At 35.9% G+C, this 16729-nt stretch overlaps 1 protein-coding gene across 2 annotated transcripts in view; it reads right to left on the bottom strand.

Moving 5' to 3' along the window:
• Positions 1–15470: 15470 nt before the first annotated feature.
• The window catches only part of LOC128015742 (mitogen-activated protein kinase kinase kinase kinase 4), a 395708-nt gene continuing 394449 nt past the window's right edge, over positions 15471–16729 (bottom strand). The window contains exons 31-32 of one of the 2 annotated variants that reach the window (XM_052600037.1): positions 16107–16186; positions 15471–16002 (exon numbers count right to left, since the gene is read on the bottom strand). In XM_052600037.1, the coding sequence (XP_052455997.1) occupies positions 15963–16002; positions 16107–16186 (120 nt within the window). In that variant the 3' untranslated portion in view covers positions 15471–15962. Of the gene's footprint in view, positions 16187–16729 lie in introns of both variants that reach the window. The other variant, XM_052600112.1, reaches the window with a different exon arrangement.

Below are 16729 nucleotides of genomic sequence, written 5' to 3'. Positions count from 1 at the left end.
GAGGGGGTTAGTTTTAGCTACAGACACCAAACCCAGTACAAAAATTGTTCTTATCAAGACGGACAACTTTCTAATTCACAGTCATCAGCTACGACCAACAGGAAGTCGCCTATTTTGATTTGAATGTGGATTGTTTTTTTACATTTAGCTGTGAATTAATGCATACTGCTCAGAGGAGAGTAAGGGTGTACTCACACTAGGCACGGTTGCCATGAACCGGGCCCGAGTACGATTGTCCCCACTCCCCCTCTGGCCTGCACTCACATATAGCGTTTCAGCATTCGTGCCGGAGCACGCTTACGTCATTATGGTGCGATGGCTTCGGGATAAACAGGAAGAGCGGAGCTCTCTGAACGCAATGGAGTACATCGCTCTGTTTTCTTTGTGGATAATTTTGTGTCGTTTTGTCCACAGCCCTCTCACAGCCTGTTGTTAAACAGATGTGTCGCCTTAGTGGCGCGAAAATTTTCACGTAATCGCGCTGCTCGTATGAGGATGTTTGCAATGTACCAGCTGAAGTGCAGCAAGGATTTTGCAGTTTTTAGTTTTTATGCGTTTTGCACCTCTGCCGTAGACCAAAGCGACCCTTTGCCTGTCATGTTGGTTTTGGAGCATCGCAAAACCGTGACGCAACGCGTCCTTTTCTGTGCTCCGGCACGGTTAGCGCTCACAATGCATGCGAACGGCGCCTGAGTCCAACTGAACCATGTCCTGGCCCACCTCTTCCAAGCGGGCCAGGGCCGGCCAATCGAGCCGCGCCCGGGCACGATTCGGAGCACTCACACTAGTCAAACGAACCGCGCTTTGGTGGTCAAACGCACCCGGGCACGGTTCAAACTTGCTAGTGTGAGTACACTCTAACACTATACACACCAAACTTTGTCTACATGTTGAAAAAACATTGAGGAACTTAAATTGTGAATGGGTTTTGGATAGCTTGGATGGTTTTGTCGTGGTGATTTTTTTAAATGACAGTAAAGATGGAATTATAAATTTTCCTGCATTTTTAAATTCCAAACACTTCAAAACCTTTTTTCATACAGAAAAAAAAAGTTATTCTGGGTAAATATACATAGTTTCATGACTTTACAACACTGTATGGATAACAGAAAATTAAAAAACTGTCAGACATCTCATCTCACTCTGTCCATCTATTTGAGTATATGTGCTTAGACTTCCATTGTCTGGGAGAAAATGCGCCCATAGGTGCAATTACCGGACTAAAAAAGGGAGGAGACTGTCTTTTGGTTTCACTTTTGAAACGGTTAAAATACAAATAAATACTTGGATTTAATTCACACTGAGAAGCTAAACCAACATATATGATTATTACCAGGTCAGGGCTCATTAATAATTGATGTGTGGTCAGTGATACTTGAGAAACACTAGAGATGAATCACCGCTCTGAGCAGGAGCGTGTGGAATGACGAGCTCAGAAAAAACGAGTTTATTCTTGTTTTATAGCTATTAAACAAAGTATTGCAGCGATATCACACAATTCACCAATTAGAACACACCAAGAGCTAAATTAAGATGTTTTTGAACAGTTTGTGTGAAAATGAAATATTTGCGGCTGCCTATCTGAAATCACTGCCTCCGATCAGCGCGCACAGTGTCACAAGTTCAAAACAAACGAATTTATTCTTGTTTAAGAGCTTTTTAAAATAAATTATTGCCATAAATGCACACAATACACCCATTATAACACAACACGAGCTAAATACATGTGTTTGTGACCCGTTTATGTGCGCAACACTATTTGAAAGCGCGACTGGCAGAATAACATATATCTCTCGAGCTGCAGGATTCTGCCTTTCGTCGTAAGAACGAACACATCACGGACAAGATTATTTCAAAATACATAATAGCTTGGCTAATATAAACGAAAACAGCCACGTGAACATAAACTGTTGAGAAATAAATTGGAAGTGGATCTACTGGGTTTTAATATTAAGTGACCGCATACCAGCTGCTTCTGTCTTCAATTTTAATCTATATAAAAAATGAAACTCATTCATCTTGGCTGCTTTTTTAATGTGTGTACGTATTTATTTATTATTTTGCTCTAACAAGACTTAATCTATATTTAAATCAATTACATTTTATTTTACATTTGATTTGTCCATTTCTGCATCTAAACGCCTACAAACCTAAAACATGCTCTATTATACTATTGTTAGCAATTTCTTTATCGTCCAATTTATCTGGTGTACACACTATTATTTTCATAATAAACTTGTTTGTTAGATTATACATAGTTACAGTGGTCTATAATAAATATTAACAGGTTTTATTCAAGCTGTTTAGAATGATTGCCATAGGCTAATTTTTTTAATTGTAAATCCAAAAAAATAAAAAAAATAAAAAAATAAAAAACATTGGAAAAGAATAACTGTTGTACTTTTTTATACATTTTGTATAATTTCATAGTTTATGCATTATAGTTATAAAAACAAATAAATTTAGCCACTCTCATAGAAATCTTAGGCCTTATCCTTTTCTGACAGTTTTAGGGATTTTTAAAAATCCTAAAAAACCTTATTTGTGCTGCAAATAATAATTTCAAAATAATTTGATACTGACCTCTGACATCCTGTGACATGATATTTATTTGAATTTACATAATCTCATGGATGTAACAGTAAATCTGTTCTGCTCACAGATCAAGACTAAGCTGTAATGCAAGCAGAACTTTCACAAATGCTTGTAGGTCAATAAAATCATTACAAAACACTTACAAATCATTTAAGGGATTTGATAACACTGTAAAATAATGTCTAATTTGTTAACATTAGCAAATGCATTGATAACACTTTATAATAACTGCACTCATTAGTAAACAGTCAGTTCATGCTTTATAAAGCCTTGTCCCAATATTAATAGTCAGTAGTAAGCAGTTTATAAATACAGCTATAAATAGCTTGTTCTTGGTTTATAAGCACATTTATTAAAAAGGAGAGTAAAGGGTCAGTTATCTTCCTATGAAAAAAAATAAAATAAAATAAACAAACAACAACACGGATTGATACAGAACTCAGAAATGTTATTGTGGATTTATGATAAAATCAGCCTGTAAATGAATTCATTCTCCTCCAAGAAGACACAAGTAGTTCACACCAAACTGTTTTAACATGAAGCCATATACTGAAGATGTTAAATTTCTAATGGGTTTAGGATACCTTAAATGGTGTGGTCATAGTGATTTATTAAAGTAACATAAAAAAATACAATAGTTATTTTACTATATCTTTAAATTTTTTAATTCCAACTCTTCATTATTTTTTATATATGTAGAAGTCATCATTTGAAGGAAGCACAGTAAGTTTCATAGCTTTATCATTTTCAAGAGCCAGCATAAAATTAAAACTATCATAACATATAAATCAAGCTTGCAATTCTTAGTACCAATAATGGCCACCAGATGGAGCTATAGGATTACTTTTAAATAATTATTGTAGAACCAAGTATGATTTAAATCATTTATAGAAATCTTTCAAAGAAAAATAATATGAATTTTATGTATTTTACTGATAAAATGACCCTCACTTAATTAGAATAACAAGCTGAAGTATTGTGAACTGTATATTAAGAATAATTCTTTATAGGCTTTATGGACAGATAGGTTTTGAGTGACTCTTGAAGGATCAGCACCACATCCTCTTTTACCACTGTTTAAAGAATGTATCTTACAGTACAGGTGCGGATGAATTTTGAATAGCTTAAATGGTTTTGTCATGGTGATTTTTTGAAATAACAGTAAAAAAGTAACCAGTAAATGTCTTTTATTTTTTTTAAGTGCAGCTTATAAACACTTAAAAAAAATTTACACATAGAAGACAAGTCATTCTGAGGAAATATGCATAGTTTCATGACTATACAACACTATATGGATGATAGAAAATTAAAAAACTATCATACATCTGATGTCACTCTGTCCCTCTGTCACTGTGGGTAATGTGTGTGTGTGTGTGTGTGTGTGTGTGTGTGTGTGTGTGTGTGTGTGTGTGTGTGTGTGTGTGTGTGTGTGTGTGTTCGTGTGTGTGTTAAGTGAATTAGGTGTGAAACTATCAGGTATTATTTAGTCTCCAGCGCCAACATTTTACAGAACTGCCACTTTCCTGGAGTCTCAGAATTACAATGTGTCAGGTTCTGAGAGATCTAAGATTCAAAAAAATGATTGAATTAGAATACCATGAAGTATTGTGACATACTATATATTAAGACTTTATATATAGGCTTTATGAATAGATTAGAGTGACTCGTGAAGGACCAGCACCACCTCCTCTTGTCTGATGGTTTGAAGAATATATCTTCCAGAATCCGGGATTTAGATTTAGGAGCTCATTTTTATTCAACCTCCTTTCCTGAAAGTCTGTCTTGCAGAATTGACTAAAAATTAATCTTCACATTAATTCCTAATTATTTTGCAATTATTTTTGTCAGTTCTTCTTGACCTGTTTTTTTCTTCTTCTTTTCTGACCTTATGACCCAGTCAGCATTTTTTTTTTTACAATTGTCAAGTCTTAATTTATCCATTTCTGTATTGCATTTGTGTTTGATATTTCTCATGGGTATTTCAAAATTTTCGACTTTACAGTTTGAGTTAGAACTCTTTTTTAGCGCATTTCATCTGTAAAAGAAAACATGCCTAATAATTCTGCACACATGAATATAAGGAGTTTTTCTCTTCCAGCTTTCCTGGACTATTGTATAGCACTCATAAATGATTAAATAAAAAATAATGGTAGTTATTAAGATTGATATAGTTTGGAATTGGTAAAATGTGCTTGGAAAAAAATCACAATAAAACAATGTTTTAATGTTTAAGTTTGGAATATTAACTGACATGAATTAATGCTATATAAATATTGTTCATGTTAACAATGTTTTTTAAATGAAATCTTATTGTAAAGTGTTACTAAAGTTATATATATATATATATATATATATATATATATATATATATATATATATATACAGTATTGTTCAAAATAATAGCAGTACAATGTGACTAACCAGAATAATCAAGGTTTTTCGTATATTTTTTTATTGCTACGTGGCAAACAAGTTACCAGTAGGTTCAGTAGATTCTCAGAAAACAAATGAGACCCAGCATTCATGATATGCACGCTCTTAAGGCTGTGCAATTGGGCAATTAGTTGAATTAGTTGAAAGGGGTGTGTTCAAAAAAATAGCAGTGTGGCATTCAATCACTGAGGTCATCAATTTTGTGAAGAAACAGGTGTGAATCAGGTGGCCCCTATTTAAGGATGAAGCCAACACTTGTTGAACATGCATTTGAAAGCTGAGGAAAATGGGTCGTTCAAGACATTGTTCAGAAGATCAGCGTACTTTGATTAAAAAGTTGATTAGAGAGGGGAAAACCTATAAAGAGGTGCAAAAAATGATAGGCTGTTCAGCTAAAATGATCTCCAATGCCTTAAAATGGAGAGCAAAACCAGAGAGACGTGGAAGAAAACGGAAGACAACCATCAAAATGGATAGAAGAATAACCAGAATGGCAAAGGCTCAGCCAATGATCACCTCCAGGATGATCAAAGACAGTCTGGAGTTACCTGTAAGTACTGTGACAGTTAGAAGACGTCTGTGTGAAGCTAATCTATTTTCAAGAATCCCCCGCAAAGTCCCTCTGTTAAAAAAAAGGCATGTGCAGAAGAGGTTACAATTTGCCAAAGAACACATCAACTGGCCTAAAGAGAAATGGAGGAACATTTTGTGGACTGATGAGAGTAAAATTGTTCTTTTTGGGTCCAAGGGCCACAGGCAGTTTGTGAGACGACCCCCAAACTCTGAATTCAAGCCACAGTACACAGTGAAGACAGTGAAGCATGGAGGTGCAAGCATCATGATATGGGCATGTTTCTCCTACTATGGTGTTGGGCCTATTTATCGCATACCGGGGATCATGGATCAGTTTGCATATGTTAAAATACTTGAAGAGGTCATGTTGCCCTATGCTGAAGAGGACATGCCCTTGAAATGGTTGTTTCAACAAGACAATGACCCAAAACACACTAGTAAACGGGCAAAGTCTTGGTTCCAAACCAACAAAATTAATGTTATGGAGTGGCCGCCCAATCTCCAGACCTTAATCCAATTGAGAACTTGTGGGGTGATATCAAAAATGCTGTTTCTGAAGCAAAACCAAGAAATGTGAATGAATTGTGGAATGTTGTTAAAGAATCATGGAGTGGAATAACAGCTGAGAGGTGCCACAAGTTGGTTGACTCCATGCCACACAGATGTCAAGCAGTTTTAAAAAACTGTGGTCATACAACTAAATATTAGTTTAGTGATTCACAGGATTGCTAAATCCCAGAAAAAAAAAAAATGTTTGTACAAAATAGGTTTGAGTTTGTACAGTCAAAGGTAGACACTGCTATTTTTTTGAACACACCCCTTTCAACTAATTGCCCAATTGCACAGCCTTAAGAGCGTTCTTATCATGAATGCTGGGTCTTGTTTGTTTTCTGACAATCTACTGAACCTACTGGTAACTTGTTTGCCACGTAGCAATAAAAAATATACTAAAAACCTTGATTATTCTGGTTAGTCACATTGTACTGCTATTATTTTGAACAATACTGTATATATATATATATATATATATATATTGTTCTGTGAATGTGATTTTAAAGTCTAGATGATTCGGATTAACCCTTTAACTGCCGTATCCTTTAAAACCTCACTGCCAGAGGGATATTGTGAATGCATGTGCCCACTGGGCACAGTTTACCTGATACCACCGGGGTGGCGATGGCATTGGTGGCTTGAGCCCGCCATCGCTGCTTGCAGCTATATTTATTCTTCTTCTTCTTCTTCTTCTTCTCCCGAATGAATCGCATTTTTGAGGGCCTAAACATGCTCAAAAAGTCATGAAACTTTGCACACGCGTCAAACCTGGTGAAAATTTTCGTCTGATATAGGATTCAGAAGAGGGTGTGGCAAAATGGCTCGACAGCGCCACCTATACTAAGAAATCAACAGCCTTCCAGCTATGTTTCATGTACATGCACGAAAATTGGAACACATATGAAACACACCAATACCTACAAAAAAGACTCTTGGACCAAAATTCTAAACCCAACAGGAAGTTGGTTATTTTTAATATTATGAGCAAATTTTGTGTAATTTTGGTCATTTCCATGTGTTGTATTTTAATGAACTCCTCCTAGAGATTTCTTCAAATCAACACCAAATTTGGTATGCCTAATCTACAGTCCTTTGCGATGTTAAATTGCGAAGATCTTGAGTTTTCGTTGAAGGGCGTGTCCGTGGCGGCCTGGCGAATTTCGATGTTTCGCCACGACAAAAGAAGTTGCTATAACTCACACATACAATGTCCAATCTGCCCCAAACTTCACATGTTTGATGAAACTCTGAACCTGAACAGATTGACATGCCCATATTCAGTTATAGACATAGCGCCACCTATTGGCAACAGGAAGTGTCATATTTTACGCTGTGACGAACTACTCCTAGAAATTTTTTGACATCAATGTCTTTTTTGTGGTCAGTCTAATCTAAAGGCCTGTGCGATGTTCAGTTGTGAAGATCTTGAGTTTTCGTTAAAAGGCGTGTCCACGGCACCATGGCGAAATTCGATGTCTCGCCATGTGAATGAAAGATGTTATAACTCAGGCATAAAATGTCCGATCTTCCCCAAACTTCACGTGTGTGATAAGAGTCCTTACCTGAACAGATCTGCAGGCCAATATTCCACTGGGTGTGGCAGAATGGCTCGATAGCGCCACCTATACACTTTCAACTGAGTGTGCCTCGAGCTATGTTTCACGTACATGTACAAAAATTGGTACACGCATGTAACTCACCAATATCTACAAAAAAGTCTCTTGGTACGAAATCCGAATCCCAACAGGAAGTCGGTTATTTTGAATTTTCTCTGCAAAATTGGCGCTGTTTCTGCCATTTTCAGGGGTTGTACTTTAACGAACTCCTCCTAGAGATTTATTCAGATCAACACCAAACTTGGTCAGTGTAATCTAAATGCGATGTTAAATTGCGAAGGACTTGAGGTTTCGTTAAAGGGCGTGTCCATGGCGGCCTGACAAATTTCGATGTTTCGCCATGAAAAAGGAAGTTGCTGTAACTCAGACATACAATGTCCAATCTGCCCCAAACTTCACATGTTGGATGAGACTCTTGACCTGAACAGATCTACATGCCCATATTCAGTTATAGTCATAGCGCCACCTGCTGGCAACAGGAAGTGACATGTTATACACTGCGACAAACTACTCCTAGAAATCTTTTGACATTAATGTATTTTTTTGTGGTCAGTCTAATCTAAAGGCCTGTGCAATGTTAAATTGTGGAGATCTTCAGTTTTTGTTAAAGGGCATGTCCATAACGCCATGACAAAATTTGATGTCTTGCCACAGCAAGAGAAGTTGTTGTAACTCAGCCATAAAATGTCCAATCTTCCCCAAACTTCACATGTTCGATAAGAGTCCTGCCCTGAACACATCTGAAGGCCAATATTCCATTATAATGATAGCGCCTCATGCTGGCAACAGGAAGATTGGCATATATATGGAATAAACATTGATAAATTCTACTTATTGAGTTTAAATGAATATTTCTCACCGTTCACCTATTTACCAAAGCCACTCGCTGCCGGTGAGCCCGGGTGCAAGGGCCCGTTCATCGCTGCTTGCAGCTTTAATTAGGGCTCAAGCCTGGAGGGCGAGAGCCCTATTGTTTTCCTTAGGATTATTTTTATTTTTTTTCTTTATTCTTCTAATTTTTTTCCAAGGTTTCGGGGGCTTTTGGGGTCCTTAACATGCTCAAAAACTCTTGAAGATTGGCACACACCTTGGAACCTGTGGCCATTAGGGCCGGGCAGAGTCTGATACACGGGCGTGGCACAGGGGCTCTACAGCGCCCCTTGTATTACTGAGGGCCGTATATCATGCATACTTGCACGTATACATATGAAACTTGGTACATATATATAACTCATCAAACGAAACAACTTTCACACTGCATGTCATAAGCTCCGCCCAACAGGAAGTTGGCTATTTAGGGTTTTATGAAAAACACATGCTCTGGAATTTGATATACTCCTCTGAGGAACTCCACCCGTTCACCACAAAACTCGGTGAACACGATCTCAAGACATTGGGGATGCTAAATTGCGAAGAGATTTTTGATATCTCGAACGGTTTGCACTTGGCGAGGCGTTGAAATTATGGCGAGAAATGAGAAACAGGAAATGTCTAATAACATCCACATACATTTCCTGAATTTAATCAAACTTAATTGGTTTGTTCATTGTATGATACCAATCATATATATGTGACTATTAGGAGTCAAAGTTATAGCGCCACCAACTGGCAGCAGGAAGTGAATCATTTTCAAAACGCTTTGAATTCAGCATCTTATTTTTACTTGATTTGCTTCAAACTTCATCAGAATAATGACAAAACAAGGCCGAAGAAAATCTGTTGTGGGGATATTTATATCTAATATAGTGTTGCCATGGCAACATGTCAAACTTGAATGTTCTGTTCTGGTGATTTTTAGGCAGATAACAAGCTCAGATTTACATGAAACTCGAAACAGATATCAGTATTAAAGATAGCTAGACCATGGCAAAAGCTTTTAAAAGGGCGTGGAAGAGGCACTCTATAGCGCCACCTTTTGTCAAAAGTGGGGGGATTAGTTTTAGCTACAGACACCAAACTCGGTACATAAATTGTTCTCATCAAGACGGACAACTTTCTAATTCACAGTCATAAGCTACGACCAACAGGAAGTTGGCTATTTTGACTTGAATATGGATTTTTGAGAATATTCTTTTGTGAATTAATTCATACTCCTCACAGGGCAAGTACACTATACACACCAAACTTTGTCTACATGAAGAAAAAACATCGAGGAACTTAAATTGCGAATGAATTTTGGATAGCTTGAACGGTTTTGGCGTGGTGATTTTTTGAAATAACAGTAAAAAGTGAAACATTAATCGTCTTGTATTTTTAAATTTGCAGCTTCCAAACCTTTAAAAAACATTTTTCATTTAGAAAACCAGTGATTCTGAGGAAATATGCATAGTTTCATGACTTTACAGCATTGTATGATTAAAAGAAAATTCAAAAACTCAGACATCTGATCTCACTCTGTCACTCTGTGTGAGGAATGTATGTGTGCTGACTGTGTGTCTGTGTGTGTGTGTGTGTGTGTGAGTGGGGGAGGGGTGTGAGCTGAGTGGCAGACAGACAGACAGACAGACAGAGAGAGAGAGACTTAAACATCTCTTTAATCACCAGAAAAAAACTGTATTTTAAATTGTTATTTTTTTGTTGTTGTTGCTAATTGTGCTGTTTTCATTACAGCTTAAGAAATCTCTTAGGCCTTATCCTTTTCTGACAGTTTCAGGGATTAAAAAAAAATTCTAAAAATACTTGTGCTGCAAATTAGAATTTCAAACTCATTTGATACTGACCTCTGAAACCCTGTGACATGACATTTATTTGAATTTACATAATCTCATGGATGTAACAGTAAACCTGTTCAGCTCAGAGATGAAGACTAAGCTGTGATGCAAGCTATTTAACTATTTCACAAATGCTTATAGGTTAATGAAATCATAACAAAACACTTTTAAATTATTTAAGGATTTGGTAACACTTTAAAATAATGTCTCAATTGTTAACATTAGTAAATGCATTGGTAACACTTCATAATAGCTGCACTCCTTAGCTAAGCATTAGTAAATAGTCAGTTCATGCTTTATATAGACTTCTCCCAAAATTAATATTTTAGTAAGCATTTTATAAATACAGCTATAATTAAATTGTTCATGGTTTATATGCACATTTATTTTGAGGAGATTAAAGGCTGTAATCTTCCTAAAATTAAAAAATATATATAATAAATAAATAAACACAGAACTCAGAAATATTTATTTCAAGATGCAATAAAAGAAAACTGTACACTTGAATTTATGTATATATATATATATATATATATATATATATATATATATATATATATATATATATATATATATATACACAATTGCATATGTTTATATTTCTTTATTTTTTATCAAGTGTACAGCTAATAATAATAATAGTAATAATAATAATAATACTAATAATGCATTTTATTTAGTTTTAGCTACAGATACCAAACTTGGTACATAAATTGTTCTTATCAAGACGGACAACCTTCTAATTCACAGTCATAAGCTACAACCAACAGGAAGTCAGCTATTTTGATTTAAATTTGGATTTTTGGGAAAATTATTTTGTGAATTACACACCAAACTTTGTCTACATGTTGCAAAAACATTGAGGAACTTAAATTGCGAATGGATTTTGGTTAGCTTGAACGGTTTTGTCGTGGTGATTTTTTGAAATGACAGTGAAAAGGGAATCATTAATTGGCTTGTATTTTTAAATTGCAGCTTCCAAACATTTCAAAGCATTTTTTCATACAGAGATCAAATCATTCTGAGGAAATTTGCATAGTTTCATGACTTTACAACACTGTATGGACAACAGAAAATTAAAAAACTGTCAGACTTCTTAACTGACATGATCTCACTCTGGCCACTCTGTCTGTGTGAGGGAAGGCAGGGGGAGAGGGAGAGGGAGAGGGAGGGGGAGTGTGAGGGGGTTGGTGACTGACTGAATTTTTGGTGACTGACAGTGTGTGTGAATTGTAGGTGAGGGGAGGGGCTATCTGGCAGAGAGAGAGAGAGAGACCTAATCATCTCTTTAAACATCAGGGGGGGAAATCAGTATTTTAAATGTTTATTGTTTTTGTTGTTGTTAATGGTGGTGTTTTTTTCCCCCTTTAATTACAGCCTGAGAAATATCTTAGGCCTTATCCTTTTCTGACAGTTTTATGGATTTAAAAACATCCTAAGAATCCTTATTTGTGCTGCAAATAATAATTTCAAACTCATTTGATACTGACCTGTGACATCCTGTGACATGACATGACATTTATCTGAATTTAAGAGTTATGCATCTACATCCGTCTGCATGGACTCTTGTTTGTAGGTGTTCTAAACTTGCTTACTCCTATTATCAATGGCAACGGCATTGGAAAGCCAGTACATTATATATATATATATATATATATATATATATATATATATATATATATATATATAGCATTTGTTTATATTTCATTTTTGTAAATAACTTAATTTATAAATGATAAAAAGATCCTTAAAAAAGTATGAAAATACAATGATTGAACTTTATAGATGTGCTCAAGAACAAAACATTTATAGCTGTATTTATTAAATACTTAATAATGCCTATGAAAGGAGTGCTATTATGCTGTTTCACACTTTCAACTTTAGTTAGTCTGTAATGTTGTTGTTTCAGCATAAAAAAGTTCTGCAAAGATTCAAAGCTCAAAGTCCAATTTAATAGGAGAAATTTTATTTAACAAAAATCACATTTTAGAAAATAACAACGAACAACTTGTTTGGACTACAACAAATATTTTCCAGAATTTGTGATATCACAAATACGGACGAATGGGATGTAAATTGGTTGAGCTGCACTAGAGAAGGCAACGAGTGTGATATATACGTAGCTGACCATGAAGACTGGAAAAGAAAAAAAACTCCTTATATTCAGGTGTGAAGAATTGTTAGGCATTTTTCCATTACTGATAAAATGAGCCAAAAACAAAGGTTTAACTCAGACTGAAAATCCAAAATTATTAGATCCCCATGTGAAATATTCAAAATAAGTACAGTACAGTAATTGCAGAGTTAAGACATGACCACTGGACAGCAAAATGTTTACTGGGTCACAGGGGTCAGAAAAAAAACAAGTGGAGAAGAACAGAAACACATTAACAGGAAAATAATTAATAATTAAAGTGAAGAATTAGATGTAAAACTATCAGGGAGCATTTAGTCTACAGTACCACAATTTTTCAGAGCTGCAACTTTCCTGGAGTCTCCAGAATTACAAGTTGTCAGGTTCTGAGAGACTTAAAAGATCCCAAAAATGACTTAATTAGAATAGCATGAAGTATTGTGAAATACTATATATTGAGACTTTATATATAGGCTTTATGAACAGATGGGTTCTGAGTGACTCTTGTACGACACTTTGAGGAATATATCTTCCAGAATCTGGGATTAGATTTAGGAGCTCATTTTTATTCCATCTCCTATCCTGAAAGGTCTGTCTTGCAGAATTGACTAAAAATTAATCTTCACATTAATTCTTAATTCTTTTGCAATTCTTTTTGTCATTTCTTCACTGTTTTTTTTTCTTCTGCCCCCGTGACCCAGTCACCATTTTTTGTCCAATGGTCAAGTCTTAACCTAATTATTGTTAATTATCTTAAAATAATTATTGTTCATGTTAACATAGTTAATGTTTATGAATGAAATATTATTGTAAAGTGTTATTAAAGTTATATATATGGTTCTGTGAATGTGATTTCAAAGTCTAGATGATTCGGATTAACCCTTTAACTGCCGTATCCCTTAAAATCTGACTGCCAGAAGGCTATTGTGAATGCATGTGCCCGCTGAGCACAATTTACCTGATGCCACAGTGGTGGCGTTGCACTGATGGCTTGAGCCCGCCATCGCTGCTTGCAGCTATATTTATTATTATTATTATTATTCTCCCCAATGAATCGCATTTTTGAAGGCCTAAACATACTCAAAAAGTCAGGAAAATTTGCACACACCTCCAAACTGGCGAAAATTTACGTCTGATATGGGTTTCAGAAGTGGGCGTGGCAAAATGGCTCGATAGCGCCACCTATACATGTTCAGCGGTGTGCGCCTGGAGCTACGTTTCACGCACATGTATGAAAATCGGTACACACATGTAAGACACCAAGACCTAAAAAAAAGACTTTTTGCCATTTCCATGCGTTGTATTTTAACGAACTCCTCCTAGAGATTAATTCAGATCAACACCAAATTTGGTATGCCTAATCTAAAGGCCTTTGCGATGTTAAATTGCGAAGATCTTGAGTTTTTGTTGAAGGGCGTGTGCGTGGCGTCCTGGCGAATTTCGATGATTCGCCATGAAAAATGAAGTTGCTATAACTCAGACATACAATGTCCAATCTGCCCCAAACTTCACATGTTTGATGAGACTCCAACCCTGAACATATTGACATGCCCATATTCAATTATAGTCATAGCGCCACCTATTGGCAACAGGAAGTGACATATTTTACACTGCGACGAACTACTACTAGAAATTTTAAAACATCAATGTCTTTTTGTGGTCAGTCTAATCTAAAGGCCTGTGCGATGTTAAATTGTGAAGATCTTGAGTTTTAGTTAAAAGGCGTGGCCATGGCGCCGTGACGAAGTTCGATGTCTCGCCATGGGAATAAAAGATGTTATAACTCAGGCATAAAATGTCCGATCTTCCCCAAACTTCACATGTGTGATAAGAGTCCTGGCCTGAATACATCTGAAGGCCAATATTCCATCGGGTGTGGCAAAATGGCTCCATAGCGCCACCTATGGACAGAGTGCGCCTCGAGCTATATTTCATGTACATGTACAAAAATCGGTACACACATGTAACACACCAATACCTACAAAAAAGTCTCTTGGTATAAAATCCGAATCCCAACAGGAAGTCGGTTATTTAGAATTTTCTCTGCAAAATTGCCGTTGTTTTTGTCATTTTCAGGGGTTGTACTTCAACGAACTCCTCCTAGAGATTTATTCAGATCAACACCAAACTTGGTCAGTTAAATCTAAATCCCTTTGTGATGTTAAATTGCGAAGATCTTGAGGTTTCGTTAAAGGGCATGTCCATGGCGGCCTGACAAATTTCGATGTTTCGCCATGAAAAAGGAAGTTGCTGTAACTCAGACATACAATGTCCAATCTGCCGCAAACTTCACATGTTAGATAAGACTTCTGCCCTTAACAGATCTACATGCCCATATTCAGTTATAGTCATAGCGCCACCTATTGGCAACAGGAAGTGACATGTTTTACGCTGCGACAAACTACGCCTATAATTTTTTTGAGATTAACATATATTTTGTGTCAGTCTAATCTAAAGGCCTGTGCAATGTTAACTGGTGGGGATCTTGAGTTTTTGTTAAAGGGCATGTCCATGGCGCCATGACAAAATTTGATGTCTCGCCACAGCAAGTTACTGTGTATGTAATTTGATGGTAAGTCTTCTCAAATGAAACGGTGGAATACTAATGAAGTGAATCTCAGAGCATCTAGAGATAATATCAGTGTATTCATATCAACATAGTGAGACGGTAGAAGCTGAAAACACTGCGAGCGATAACCGCGCTTCAGTATGTGCGCAACGCCATCCACTATTCATTTATTGATTGCGGAAATCATGGCGCCTTATGTTTGATTTCAAATGCTTCTGCAGATTTATAGTATTCCTATAGCATTTCACAAACATTTCTACACTCAAATAATCCATTCTGCAAATCAATGGGAATATACTTTGGAATTTATTTATCAAGTGCAATACCTATAAAATAACAAAGATACTTATGAACAGTAAGAAAGACAAGAAAGAAAAAGAAACTGCATCCCTATTTTAATCGGCATTAGCACAATGATACTGTGTGACCCAGGTCTTTGGGGAATTTACAATTTCACAGAAAGAAAAAAATGACAACAGAGGGGATATCATCACAGGTGGTTAGTTAATGGAAATACACTTACTTACACTAGAGTATTAATTCTCAGCCCTTGAGTTCCTTGATGTAAGAAAGACTGAACAAACAAAGCACTGAATAATAATAAATGTTCAAAGGTATGGCACTCAAACACACATAATACAAATAATATACAATAGAAAATGAGATACAGCAGATCACCAATAGTAGAGCTGTGGATGTAACAAATGGAATAATACACTACCATATAAGCTCCTTATCCCTTTCAGAATGTCTTTTATGTTTACATACTCAAAATTCTCTCATGGTTTTCCCCACAATGGTCTAGGACAGCACAATACCCTTGAATAAAAATTAAATATAAGGTTAACATTTGTCATGCTGAGTCCACAGGTTCAGAGAGACAGTCTGTTGGTACTTTCATTAAAGGAAGGTATCATCATCACCAGTTGAGTAGGTTGCTCCGTCCAAGAGTCATGAAATAAACTTGGCTCACCCCTCCAGAGCGCACAGAGGCGAAGAACACCTAAAGAAACAAAGGGACTGCAGATGTTAAGATGACATGGCTATATAATTTACAATCATATAATCATATAATTTATCACCTCATTCCAAACCTGTATGCATTTCTTCTTCACAATAGAAGACAGAAAAAAATGTCTCTGTGTGTATATACAATTAAAGTCCATTTGCTTTAAAAATAGCATGACAAAAGATTTTAATACTTTATTTTATGATATATTTGTTCTACATTACATGTACTAGCATTAGAAATAACAGCAAATTATGCGTAATTACATGCAACTAACCTAATCCTAACGCCAAAGTAAATGCATGTTGTGTAATATAATACTTAAATTAAGGGAACACTTAAACCACACATTGGATGTTGATGAACAAAATATTAAAGTTGAAAATATTTATATTAGGTATGTGATTCTTACAGATTAATCTGGAATTCCAGCCTAAAATTAAGACCTACATGAAATCATGCAAATCAGTAATAAAAAAAAAAATTGGGTTGGGTCATAAGGGTAATGAAATCGAAATTGAAATCGCAAAATGGCCT

Source organism: Carassius gibelio, chromosome A1 (genome assembly GCF_023724105.1).
Source record: "Carassius gibelio isolate Cgi1373 ecotype wild population from Czech Republic chromosome A1, carGib1.2-hapl.c, whole genome shotgun sequence".
NCBI lineage: Eukaryota > Metazoa > Chordata > Actinopteri > Cypriniformes > Cyprinidae > Carassius > Carassius gibelio.
Note: the sequence above shows the minus strand (reverse complement) of the source record. Positions and strands in the feature narration are given on the sequence as shown.